This window comes from Piliocolobus tephrosceles, chromosome 2, assembly GCF_002776525.5.
Source record: "Piliocolobus tephrosceles isolate RC106 chromosome 2, ASM277652v3, whole genome shotgun sequence".
In the NCBI taxonomy this organism is placed as follows: Eukaryota; Metazoa; Chordata; class Mammalia; order Primates; family Cercopithecidae; genus Piliocolobus; species Piliocolobus tephrosceles.
Window position 1 is genome coordinate 9,853,886 of NC_045435.1, and position 14,835 is coordinate 9,868,720.

At 37.4% G+C, this 14,835-nt stretch overlaps 1 protein-coding gene across 2 annotated transcripts in view; it reads right to left on the minus strand.

The window, feature by feature from the left end:
* Positions 1 to 14,835, minus strand: part of EPHA6 (EPH receptor A6) — a 941,742-nt gene that overhangs the window by 115,881 nt on the left and 811,026 nt on the right. For both annotated transcript variants that reach the window (XM_023216075.3, XM_023216077.2), the window contains one exon: positions 955 to 1,164. In XM_023216075.3, the coding sequence (XP_023071843.2) occupies positions 955 to 1,164 (210 nt within the window). The remainder of the gene's footprint in view (positions 1 to 954; positions 1,165 to 14,835) is intronic.

The following is a 14,835-nucleotide window of genomic DNA, read 5'->3' on the forward strand; positions in this document are numbered from 1 at the left end:
ATTAAAGTTGCATTTTATTCTGGAGTAACTGAATACAGCAAAGTTTCAAAACAACTCATAGAGCATGAAATAAAAAGGAACTCAATAATGAAGTTGCATCTTTTAAAAAATGTATAAAGTGAGAAAATGAGAATATAATAAAAATATTTTGAGTAGCTTTAATGACTTCTTTTTCATTGAAACTGACTGCCAAATGAGTTAACGGTGAAGATTTGTTTAAAAAAATAACAGAATATAACTTTACAAATTAGTAGCTTGAAGATAGCACAACAGAGACTTTGAGACCAAATTCCTCAAAACAATAACCAACAAGATCGATGAAATGAATTGATTTAGGGGAGTCAGAAATATTTACACTATTCATAGGACAAATTGAAGTGATACAATTTGTGGATGACAGTTTGGTTCTAAAGTTTTAAACTTGCATTTCTGCTCACATTTTCTCCAAGCATCATTTAGGAAAAGGTTTAGAGTGTACTTATATATCTCCAAAGAAACCCATATTGTTCATTCTAAGTATGAGCAGATCATTCAAAAACATTTGGAAAAAAAGTCATTTCATAGTCACTGGTTCCTCACTATTACTGAGTTAGTAATTAATTATACCATTTAGATACACAGAACTCTATTTAAAGAAAATTATTAAATCATCGAAGATACTTCAGCCCATGTTATAACATCCAGTCATGACATGGCTGTTAAGCATGATGTTAAAGTCCCAGTACAACGAAAGAAAGAAAACAGTCAATTATGAAAAGTCTTTGTTTTCTTTTTTGTTGTTGTTGTTATAACCTAGACATCCAAAGCAAATACTTCTCAATTAAATAACGATGTCAAATTAGCAAAGTAATAAATACAAGCAGAAAATTAGGGAGGCAGAAACATAATTACTCTAATAACTTTAAAAACAATAAAAGTAAACAAACTATATGAAGAAAGGGCATATAAACTTACAGTTGTCGTATAAGCAGCTTCTGGCTCATCTTCCAGCACTCTGGAGAGACCAAAATCAGAAACTTTGCATACTAAGTTGCTATTGACCAATATATTCCGAGCTGCTAGGTCTCGATGAACATAACCCATATCAGAAAGATACTTCATGCCGGACGCAATGCCTCGGAGCATTCCGACCAACTGGATGACTGTGAAGTGGCCATCATGCTTCTGCAAGAGAATCACAATTGTTTAAATTGATTTAATGCAATGTGTGCGTGTGTGTATTAAATAAGATCCTTACATTTATTTTATTGGATCAAATGAAGATAAGCATCAAGTTTGCTGATCACTGACTATGTTCATAAGGAAAAGTAAGAATTTGTTTGACATTTAAAGAAATGGGAAAATCTCACTGGAAGTAATGAAGGACAACTAAACAAAGGACAGAAGGAAATCAACCAAATTAACTCTCAGAACAAAGTGATTTCAAAAACTTAGGTAATAGGAGAGAACTAAAGTAAAATAAAGTAAGAGCAAAGGCTGCCAAAAAAAGGCTACCAAACAAATAGAATCCACTTTCCACAGTTGTGAGCTTTGAACCAGCTGTACAGCTGGGTAGAAGGGCAGCTGTATTTATCTAGGACTGGATAAAACCTGTGTGATAACTGGAGATACTGTAAAAAATAGTAGTCAGGCCAGGTGACTCAGGAAAAAAAAGTGATGGTATAAACAAGAAACAAGTATAGGAAAGCAGCAGAAGAATGAAAAAAAGCACATGCAAACAGAAAATAAATAGATTTTTCCATTTTTTTCATTATATAGGGAAGATAGAAACGTTGTTGGCAATTGACAGAAAAATGAGGCTATTTTAGCTCCTGGTTGGAAGGATTAGATTAAATAATGTGGAGAATGAGTCAGGAATGGTATTAGTAGCAAGCCCATCAAAGTAATCGATCCTGTCTTATTCCCTCTGCCTTGATTTTAAAAAAATGCTTTTATTTTAAAGAGTTAAAAAATATCCAGTTGTTATCTGAGCAAAATGTATGCACCAACAAGACCAGATACAAATAATATACAGATAGTACCCTTGAAATTAGAGGAAATAAAAACAAAAATATTTTAAGTTTTAAAAATAATGCATATTATTCAACTTAGTTATTTGGAGATTGTTGTTTTTAATGGAGTTATAGAGAAACATGAAAAATTATTTTTTTATACATCAGGCAACATTTATTTATGAATGATATTAAAATGAATATCTAGCAGGAGATTGTAGGGCTATATTATTTTATGCTATACATTAGAAGCACAAATAAGAGAAACTTAAAAACTTTAAAAGTTAAAGCAGTTTTTATGAATACATATCTAATTTCAAACCATAGTGCAGCTTCAGGACAGAGACGATCTGACCCTAGCTGTCATGGTGACACAGTCTCCTATACAATGATGATTCATTGTTCAGGTAAATGAATAAGCTTATACTACAAACGAAATAAACTTTGTCTTGCTGTATCAACTTACCTGTCTGATAGCTCTCTGATAATATCTCCCAACTCAAGTGCAGAGTAAGAGGAAAAAGCCCTCTCTTAAAAAAACACTCTTACAGCAAGAATATCCATTTAAGCAGGCGCTTCTGTATAACTAATGTATAAAGGATGACCTAGCAAAGAAAATCTTTGGTGTTATTAGCTCTTTATGTTTCAAATCCATCTTCTTAGACAGTACACTATGAGATGAAATCTGCCTCTTCTATCATGTACACTACCTACCACTCTTCTATTAGGAATCTTGAAACCTTTGAGTGGAATTGAAAGTATAAGTTATTTTGGCCTAGAATGAAGTACACTGAAGTTTAAAAGTTGGCTCTTTTACCTATTCAAAAATGGAGTTACCTCCTATCATAATTCTTGTCAAGTAGAATTTTAAAGTAGTAAGGAATGTTAATGGGGCACCTGAAAACTCGAGAGTCTGTTTCCTTATCTACACGATGGGAACAGAGTTATCTAACTCAGAATTGCAGGGAGAATCACATACAAAGCGGACAGCACAGCTCCTCGCTTAATTTAATAATAGTTACTATTTAATACATCCTTGTTATTACTGTTATAACGTGTTTTTTTTCAATTTTAATGAGTCAGAAAATTCCCTTCTCACTTTCCTGAAAAATCACTTCTCAATATATGCTCCTACAAATACGAAGAGAAATAGTTACTTAAGACCGGGCTGAAATTTAATGTTCTATCTATGTTGAGTGTATCACAAAGCACCAATTTGCTTTTCAATACTTTTATTGAATTATAATTAATGTACCATACAATGTATCATTTAAAGTATACAATTCAGTTTTTATCTTATTCATGGAGATGTACAGCTATCACCAAAATCAATTCTAGAACTTTTTCATCATCTCCTCTGAAAAGACCCATCCATACCAGCAATAAGTCCTCACTTCCCCTAACTCCTCCCACCACCCTGGGCAACCACTAATCTACTTTCTAGCTCTATCTATTTGCCTGTTCTGGGTATCTCTTCAATGGAATAACACAATATGTGGTCTTTTGTGACTGTCTTCTTTTACCTAGTATGTTTTCAAGGTTCATCCACCCATAGTGTGTTTCAATAATTTATTCATTTTATTGCTGGATGATTTCTATACCTTTTGTATATTCATCAGTTGATGGAGTTACTTCTACTTTTTGGCTATTATGCAAGTTATTTTAAAAATTAATCTTAAAATATTTTTGTCACTAACATTTGAAGATTTAGATTAACTGCTTTCATGTCAATCATCATGTAATAATGGTTCTAATAATGGTAAGTGGTATCATTTAAAAAACAAGATTTTGGTGTATTAAAAGAATCTAAACCACTTTCTTCAAGTTCTTTTATAGGACTATAAATGTAGGATATTTACTTCTAATCCATTGGCCAAGACATTCTCAGGGGTCCATGAGGTTAAAATTATTTTCATAACAGCACTAAGTACATGTTTTTGCATTTTTTCATTAGGTTGATATTTGCACAAATAGTACAAAACTCTGATGGGTAAAACTGCAGCAGCCTCATCAGGAATAAAGTCAGTAGCACCAAACCAAACTATACTAGTATTCTCATATTCTTCTCTGACACAGGCACTCACAGAAAGATGGAAAGCTAGTTTTTCTTAAGAATGTCCTTGGTGAAGCAGTAAATCTTATGAGTTTCATTAAATCATGATCTTTGATTACACACTCTCAGCATCAATACCTCTGAGGAAGAGAAGAAAGCAGGATTGGGCAGCAGCAGGTTACAGTTCAGTGCCTTCACCCAAAGGCCTTTGTCTATTTTATGGGATATTCTGGATAACTCCTCAGAGTTCGCTCAAACTGAGGAAAAAAAAAGACTGGGCCCCTGTCCTCCTACATCAATCACTGGATTCAGGCTGCTCGTGTAAAGGGGTCATGGCCTTGGGTGAGGTACCTTTCTTTAGACAAGGGCATTCCCTAGAGAGGGATTTCGTTAAGTAAGGGCTACCAGCTCCCCAGACTCTGGAAGCTGTAGGAATAAGGAAGCTGATCCTGTTAACCTCCCAACAAAGTTCCCGCATGCACATCTTTTTATAACCCTTCCCAGGGAACGCAACCTGTTATTTTATCTATCGCTACAATCATCTGTTTATCCACGATCCACCCATCCATCCACTGGTCTATCTACTGTTTATAAAATGTTGGCTTGATGAAAAAAAAAAAAAGCTCTAAAAATAGTTCTATATGCTTTTGGGAATGCATACCTTAATTTCTTCCACATTACTATAGGAGAAAAATAGCTCACATTCATTGAACACTATAAGCCAGTCCCAGACTAAGGTTTTTACAGGTATTATTTTATTTCATTCTCTCAATATTGACATGATGTAAATGTAGTGATTATCTTCATCTTGTAGATGGTGAAACTGAAGGACAAAAAGATCTAATAACCTAATAAGTGGTGGAGTCCGGATTTAAATCCAAGCAATGACAGAGCCTGTATTCTTATCTATTGGAGTTTTTGGAAAAACAACTGAACCAAATTTTACATAATCCTGGGCTAGTTTGGGCAGTATAATTTGGCAAAATAAAGCAATGTATAGAGACCTCTAAGATCACTTAACCAAAAGCAAACAAACAAAAACACTCCAGATAAATCAACAAATGAGGATCTATTCACCTCTGCCTGGCTGAGAAGAATAGCCTCATTTATTCATACATGAGGTATAGCACAAATCTATTTCTCTACACATGACACAACTCTCTTATTCAAACAAAATCTATATTCCTTTTTCTGGTCTTCCTCAACATAGCCTTCTCAAGTTTGGTTTAGGACATATTGGTTTCCTTGAATATGGCAGATGGTTAATAAATGGTGACAGAAGTAAATAACTTTTGATCCTATCTTGTGGTGCAATGGTTGTTATTGCTATATTGTTCCTATTGTCTCATATAAAACAGACTGTTTTCTTAAAGTAGGACACGGGTATTATCCCTTTTAGGTAGCAGTTCTCTTACAGCATCCACTACATTGCCATGCATTGTGTTAGCACTCGATAAATATTAATTCCAATTGAATTGAATTGTTTATGAGGGGAGGAGAAAAATGTGAGAGCACTGAGATTTAATACTTTTGGGCTTCCTACTGAAGATTAATCTAAAAGAAACTATGAATTTTTTTATGACATATGGTCTCTTCCCAGGAAGGCAGATTCAAATGAAAGAGAGTGAATATGGCATATTTATATACTGCATCTCAGAGATTAGTAGCTAGAATTCAGTTTGTCTTCATCCTCTTTGTTTTGCTCTCTCAACCTGACTGCTGAGAAACATGGAGTTTATCCTCTAACTGACAGAAAGGGTGAGACTGATTGGAAGGGGTTTCTGAAAACTATACATAACAATGCCTGCTGTTCCTAAAAGCTGCAGAGCTCCATCAGACTGTCTCAGACCCCAGAGCACAGCATCTCCCAGATCTGACGGTAAATGACATGTCGCATTGTCTATGCAGTAACCCAAGCTCTTCACGATGGTCGCCATGGACTGTATCTACATACACTTCAAGCCTCCCAGTGTCCATTCATCTTAGGCTGAGCTCAAGTACTTAGACTGAGGTTAGGACAAACATAGGATCTGAGTGCCAGGCTGTCCCAAAGGCATCACATTACTATCCAACAAGGTTTTCTGTGAAAACACAAATCTTACCCTTTGACTTGCTTTAAACACTTCAATGATTTTCAGTGACAGAATAAAGTGCAGTGTCTTAGTCATGAATACAAAGACCTGACCCTTGCTCGTATTTTAGTTGCATACCCTTATTCTGCTTTATTTTATTTTATTTTATTTTTGCGTGTGCTCTATTCACCCCTACAACATGTTGTTTTATATCTAACGTGATTTGCTTGTACAGTTCCCTCTTCCAGGAAGGTCATTCTAGTCTTTGTCACCTGAGTTTTTCTGTGACACGTATTATCTCTTCCAGGAGGTCCTTGCTGAATCCTCAAGTTTATTCCTTCTAACAACACTCCCTGAGTATCCTATGGGCCAGTTACTATAGTTCTAGGTGCTAGGAGTCAATGTGGGAAGCAAAACAGGGTGATTTGAGAGCGATAGAGAGAGAGACTTAGTCCAACTTGGCTCTGTCTCTAAAATAGATCTCAAACCTCGGCTAAAACCAAATATGTATGTGTTCATCTCTCCCACTGGATTGAACATGATTTTGAGGACATGAGCATACCTTGTCTTGTTCACCCTTGTAATCCCAGGGCCTGGCACCTTGCCTGGCACACAGTGGATATTTACTAGATATTCACTAAATTGAACTAAACTGAATTCATTTATTTTTCTCTTAAAGGAGTGAAGCTTTTCAAACTTTCAGTATGTGGTAAGATACTTTCTAGAAGTATTTTTAATGGAAAGTCATACTTACTGTAGGGCATTCTCTGCAAAGATCATGAATGAACAAGAAGTACTGAAGTGTTGACGACACTTGCAGCCATCTCCATTTTTGAGGGTAAGACTCTGATTATGACTACTACCAAATTTTTATATTTTTGCTGAAGAGTGAGGAAAAGGGAACTAAATATCTTATATAGATATCTGCTATATTTCTTTCTAGACCTTCAATGGAGAATCACTGATGTCAAGTCCACCAACCAAATAGCTTAGAAACTGTCAAAGATCTATGGACCATAATATAAATCACTGCCCTCAAACTTTCTTGCTGAAAAATGTGCATTATTAAAGCAGATAACTCTGGTGATTCAGTGTCCTAAAAAGGTTAAATATGACGGTAGGTGACACTATAACTGGTAGATGATAAGCTGCTATTCTTGAGGAGAATTAACAAAAATTGCATGTCACTGATTCTACAAACATTCAGAGGATACACTTCACAATGTGGTGTCATGGGTACCTACAGTAAACAAATTTCACAGATTCCTCACAAATCTGGTTCAATAAACAATATTGGATAATGACAATTTAAGCTAAAAAAATGAAGTAATGGAAATTTGGGCCACATGTATATCAAAAGCCTTTTTGGCTCACTAACTATGAATTATAAGAAATGACACTAGCCTTTCAAAACAAAATGACAAAAATAGGAGGCTAAGCGGAAGCCTTGTAAAATTATTAATTCCAAACCTTTGACTTGAGTTATAAAATGGCTACGCAGGACATTTACCTTACTAGATGGTTTATAAAAGACCAAGGTATGCAAACACTGGACACTTTAAGCCTGTTGTTCTGGTTTTTGTGTTGCTAGAGGTCATTCTCAAAAAAACTGGATGTCAGAAATGTACAGGGTTCATGAGAGACAAAAGATGGGCATCTCTGAAGAGCCAGAACAACACAGAGGATCTGACTTCTGGGGTTCTGATTGTCCTTTCGCACAAAAATATCCTCACCCATATTATCTGCATGTTCCCACTTACTTTTGTTTTGCTCTCTGAAATTCCTCTAGTAAAATATTTGTGGAGTTTACAAATGCAGGAAAAGATGAAAAATCATCTGGAGAAATTAGAACAGTAGTTGTGAGTCACATACTCGCATAAGTCAATCTAACCTTATATCCAGCTAAGATTTGTGCCAATGAGAAAATGGAAACTGAGATTAAGATGGGATGAGACTCCAGGTTACAGGTGATTTTATAAGGTGGAAAAAGACCTACACTCAGGCAAGAGGGGATGAAGAAGTGCTACCACATGTGAATTCTTACAATAAAAGTTTAATCTTTGAGGACGTGGAAGGAAGACATGAAGAAATAGGTAGATGACATAGAAAAATTGCCTTAAAAATTTTGCCCAGGGCCAGTCACGTGGAGGGAAGGAAAACACACTTTCCACATTTTGAAGGAGACTTCCAGGCCTCTTTCCTATTGTACGTTTCGTCTTTTAGCTGTAGTCTGTGTTAAAGAGGCTTCTATAAGTCTGCCTAGGGACTTTAGCAATGTCTTTAAAAGAAATATTTATGGAAAAATGCATTTTGAGTTCTGAACAATTGATTTATAAATGACTTCATGGAAAACAGTCCTTGGAGGATTACTCCTATAACTTAAGTTTAAAGTTAAATTTCAGTCTTTATATGTTTCTAAATCAAAAAGGTGACTATACTATGACTTTTTAAAATGATGTTGAATTTGAAAAAGAAATGTCTGGGATTATTTATAGATTTGAAGACACGAAATCACTCTTGTTTTTAAAATAACCATCAAATAAATAAGTAACTATCTCCTTTTTATTGAAAATTGTCTTGGTTCTTGTGGTCTCCCCAGTTGAAAATCTTATTAGAATTTAACTTAATAAATTCTTCAAGGCTCTTTCTCTTGTAGTCATCATATATTTTGAACTTACGCTAGGCACAGTTATATTTTTAGTTGTAGTTGAGAGAGGCCACAAAGAGTGAAATCAGTAATTTCAATAATAAGAAAACTAAAAATGTCACCTCTAATACACTAAAAACCTAGGAAGAACATAAGTAGATATGGATTTGTGAAACATTGTGGTTGGACTTCAAAATTACATGTTAAGAGCTAAAAATGAATCTGAATGTAATATAGCTTTAGCTTACAAAGGTTACTACTGAATTGGCTTTGTTAAAAATAACTTCTGCTTAGGTTTACATGAAAGTAATCTATACTAGCTACTGTATGCTACATTTATACAAACTCTAAATTTAAAGTTATTATTTGGGGCAGGGTGTCACAGAGTGCCATCAACTTGATGAAGCATCATTAGAGTATATCAGAATAATCCAGGGAAGTTTTTGCAGAATATATATGTGTGTGTCTGCATATTTATCTGGTAAAGTCTCTTGAAGATGGTGATTCTGGTTATTGGGCATGGTTGAGAATTACAAATTTAGGGTTTAATATTCAGTTCTGTAAATCCAATATCTCATAAATGGTCCAAACACAGAGATAGGAGTGACCATAGAGGAGTTCAGGAAAAATACACAGAATATCTTTATATATAAGTATAATTTTAAATTATGTACAATCAAAAGATCAATGACAAGTTTCATATGCAAAAGAAGAAGTAATGAGAATTATAAATTATAATTTCATGGTATCAGTTAATACAATGTTTAAAGAGGTATATTCATGCGATTGAATATTGCTGCTCAAACTCCTAATTCACACAAAAAAAGTTCACTCATCCATACCACAGGCTTGGTTCTAACCACACCATGCTCTCATATATGTGCATGTCTGATGTCACATTATTTTTAGAATAGTATTTAGCATTAAGTTGACTCAGGTATAGTAAATAACATTCTACTGCATGAAGTTTAACCTATTTTTCTCTTAAAAATGTAATTGGAGGGGGCGGAGCAAGATGGCCAAATAGGAACAGCTTCAGTCTCCATCTCCCAGCGCGAGCGACACAGAAGACCGGTGATTTCTGCATTTTCAACTGAGGTACTGGGGTCATCTCACTCGGGAGTGCCGGACAATCGGTGCTGGTCAGCTGCTGCAGCCCGACCAGCGAGAGCTGAAGCAGGGCGAGGCATCGCCTCACCTGGGAAGCACGAGGGGGAAGGGAGTCCCTTTTCCTAGCCAGGGGAACTGAGACACACAACACCTGGAAAATCGGGTAACTCCCACCCCAATACTGCGCTGTAACACCGGCACACCGGAGATTATATCCCACACCTGGCCAGGAGGGTCCCATGCCCACAGAGCCTCTCTCCTTGCTAACACAGCAGTCTGCGGCAATCTAACCGCAAGGCAGCAGCTAGGCTGGGGGAGGGGCGCCCACCATCGCTGAGGCTTAAGTAGGTAAATAAAGCCGCTGGGAAGCTCGAACTGGGTGGAGCTCACAGCAGCTCAAGGAAACCTGCCTGTCTCTGTAGACTGCGCCTCTGGGGACAGGGCTCAGCTAAAGGAGCAGAAGCCTGTGAAACGCGAACGACTCTGTCTGACAGCTTTGAAGAGAGCAGTGGATCTCCCAACACGGAGGTTGAGATCTGAGAAGGGGCAGTCTGCCTGCTCAAGTGGGTCACTGACCCCTGAGTAGCCTAACTGGGAGACATCCCCCACTAGGGGCAGTCTGACACCCCACACCTCACAGGGTGGAGTACACCCCTGAGAGGAAGCTTCCAAAGCAAGAATCAGACAGGTGCACTCGCTGTTCAGCAATATTCTATCTTCTGCAACCTCTGCTGCTGATACCCAGGCAAACAGGGTCTGGAGTGGACCTCAAGCAATCTCCAACAGACCTATAGCTGAGGGTCCTGACTGTCAGAAGGAAAACTATCAAACAGGAAGGACACCTATATCAAAACCCCATCAGTACGTCACCATCATCAAAGACCAGTGACAGATAAAACCACAAAGATGGGGAAAAAGCAGGGCAGAAAAGCTGGAAATTCAAAAAATAAGAGCGCATCTCCTCCTGCAAAGGAGCACAGCCCATCGCCAGCAACAGATCAAAGCTGGTCAGAGAATGATTTTGATGAGATGAGAGAAGAAGGCTTCAGTCCATCAAACCTCTCAGAGCTAAAGGAGGAATTACGTACCCAGCACAAAGAAACTAAAAATCTTGAAAAAAGAGTGGAAGAATTGACAGCTAGACTAATTAATGCAGAGAAGGTCATAAACGAAATGACAGAGATGAAAACCATGACACGAGAAATACGTGACAAATGCACAAGCTTCAGTAACCGACTCGATCAACTGGAAGAAAGAGTATCAGCGATTGAGGATCAAATGAATGAAATGAAGCGAGGAGAGAAACCAAAAGAAAAAAGAAGAAAAAGAAATGAACAAAGCCTGCAAGAAGTATGGGATTATGTCAAAAGACCAAATCTACGTCTGATTGGGGTGCCTGAAAGTGAGGGGGAAAATGGAACCAAATTGGAAAACACTCTACAGGATATCATCCAGGAGAACTTCCCCAACCTAGCAGGCCAGGCCAACATTCAAATTCAGGAAATACAGAGAACGCCACAAAGATACTCCTCCAGAAGAGCAACTCCAAGACACATAATTGCCAGACTCACCAAAGTTGAAATGAAGGAAAAAATCTTAAGGGCAGCCAGAGAGAAAGGTCGGGTTACCCACAAAGGGAAGCCCATCAGACTGACAGCAGATCTCTCGGCAGAAACTCTACAAGCCAGAAGAGAGTGGGGGCCAATATTCAACGTTCTTAAAGAAAAGAATTTTAAACCCAGAATTTCATATCCAGCCAAACTAAGTTTCATAAGTGAAGGAGAAATAAAATTCTTTACAGATAAGCAAATGCTTAGAGATTTTGTCACCACCAGGCCTGCCTTACAAGAGACCCTGAAGGAAGCCCTAAACATGGAAAGGAACAACCGGTACCAGCCATTGCAAAAACATGCCAAAATGTAAAGACCATCGAGCCTAGGAAGAAACTGCATCAACTAATGAGCAAAATAACCAGTTAATATCATAATGGCAGGATCAAGATCACACATAACAATATTAACCTTAAATGTAAATGGACTAAATGCTCCAATTAAAAGACACAGACTGGCAAACTGGATCAAGAGTCAAGACCCATCAGTCTGCTGTCTTCAGGAGACCCATCTCACATGCAGAGACATACATAGGCTCAAAATAAAAGGATGGAGGAAGATCTACCAAGCAAATGGAGAACAAAAAAAAGCAGGGGTTGCAATCCTAGTCTCTGATAAAACAGACTTTAAACCATCAAAGATCAAAAGAGACAAAGAAGGCCATTACATAATGGTAAAGGGATCAATCCAACAGGAAGAGCTAATTATCCTAAATATATATGCACCTAATACAGGAGCACCCAGATTCATAAAGCAAGTCCTTAGAGACTTACAAAGAGACTTAGACTCCCATACAATAATAATGGGAGACTTCAACACTCCACTGTCAACATTAGACAGATCAACGAGACAGAAAGTTAACAAAGATATCCAGGAATTGAACTCATCTCTGCACCAAGCGGACCTAATAGACATCTATAGAACTCTCCACCCCAAGTCAACAGAATATACATTCTTCTCAGCACCACATCACACTTATTCCAAAATTGACCACATAATTGGAAGTAAAGCACTCCTCAGCAAATGTAAAAGAACAGAAATTGTAACAAACTGTCTCTCTGACCACAGTGCAATCAAACTAGAACTCAGGACTAAGAAACTCAATCAAAACCGCTCAACTACATGGAAACTGAACAACCTGCTCCTGAATGACTACTGGGTACATAACGAAATGAAAGCAGAAATAAAGATGTTCTTTGAAACCAATGAGAACAAAGATACAACATACCAGAATCTCTGGGACACATTTAAAGCAGTGTGTAGAGGGAAATTTATAGCACTAAGTGCCCACAAGAGAAAGCAGGAAAGATCTAAAATTGACACTCTAACATCACAATTAAAAGAACTAGAGAGGCAAGAGCAAACACATTCAAAAGCTAGCAGAAGGCAAGAAATAACTAAGATCAGAGCAGAACTGAAGGAGATAGAGACACAAAAAACCCTCCAAAAAATCAATGAATCCAGGAGTTGGTTTTTTGAAAAGATCAACAAAATTGACAGACCGCTAGCAAGGCTAATAAAGAAGAAAAGAGAGAGGAATCAAATAGACGCAATTAAAAATGAGAAAGGGGATATCACCACCGACCCCACAGAAATACAAACTACCATCAGAGAATACTATAAACACCTCTACGCAAATCAACTAGAAAATCTAGAAGAAATGGATAATTTCCTGGACACTTACACTCTTCCAAGACTAAACCAGGAAGAAGTTGAATCCCTGAATAGACCAATAGCAGCCTCTGAAATTGAGGCAACAATTAATAGCCTACCCACCAAAAAAAGCCCAGGACCAGATGGATTCACAGCTGAATTCTACCAGAGGTACAAGGAGGAGCTGGTACCATTCCTTCTGAAACTATTCCAATCCATAGAAAAAGAGGGAATCCTCCCTAACTCATTTTATGAGGCCAACATCATCCTGATACCAAAGCCTGGCAGAGACACAACAAAAAAAGAGAATTTTAGACCAATCTCCCTGATGAACATCGATGCAAAAATCCTCAATAAAATCCTGGCAAACCGGATTCAGCAGCACATCAAAAAGCTTATCCACCATGATCAAGTGGGCTTCATCCCTGGGATGCAAGGCTGGTTCAACATTCGCAAATCAATCAACGTAATCCAGCATATCAACAGAACCAAAGACAAGAACCACATGATTATCTCAATAGATGCAGAAAAGGCTTTTGACAAAATTCAACAGCCCTTCATGCTAAAAACGCTCAACAAATTCGGTATTGATGGAACGTACCTCAAAATAATAAGAGCTATTTATGACAAACCCACAGCTAATATCATACTGAATGGGCAAAAACTGGAAAAATTCCCTTTGAAAACTGGCACAAGACAGGGATGCCCTCTCTCACCACTCCTATTCAACATAGTGTTGGAAGTTCTGGCTAGGGCAATCAGGCAAGAGAAAGAAATCAAGGGTATTCAGTTAGGAAAAGAAGAAGTCAAATTGTCCCTGTTTGCAGATGACATGATTGTGTATTTAGAAAACCCCATCGTCTCAGCCCAAAATCTTCTTAAGCTGATAAGCAACTTCAGCAAAGTCTCAGGATACAAAATTAATGTGCAAAAATCACAAGCATTCTTATACACCAGTAACAGACAAGCAGAGAGCCAAATCAGGAATGAACTTCCATTCACAATTGCTTCAAAGAGAATCAAATACCTAGGAATCCAACTTACAAGGGATGTAAAGGACCTCTTCAAGGAGAACTACAAACCACTGCTCAGTGAAATCAAAGAGGACACAAACAAATGGAAGAACAGACCATGCTCATGGATAGGAAGAATCAATATCGTGAAAATGGCCATACTGCCCAAGGTTATTTATAGATTCAATGCCATCCCCATTAAGCTACCAATGAGTTTCTTCACAGAATTGGAAAAAATTGCTTTAAAGTTCATATGGAACCAAAAAAGAGCCTGCATTGCCAAGACAATCCTAAGTCAAAAGAACAAAGCTGGAGGCATCACGCTACCTGACTTCAAACTATCCTACAAGGCTACAGTAACCAAAACAGCATGGTACTGGTACCAAAACAGAGATATAGACCAATGGAACAGAACAGAGTCCTCAGGAATAATACCACACATCTATAGCCATCTGATCTTTGACAAACCTGAGAGAAACAAGAAATTGGGAAAGGATTCCCTATTTAATAAATGGTGATGGGAAAATTGGCTAGCCATAAGTAGAAAGCTGAAACTGGATCCTTTCCTTACTCTTTATACGAAAATTAATTCAAGATGGATTAGAGACTTAAATGTTAGACCTAATACCATAAAAACCCTAGAAGAAAACCTAGGTAATACCATTCAGGACATAGGCATGGGCAAG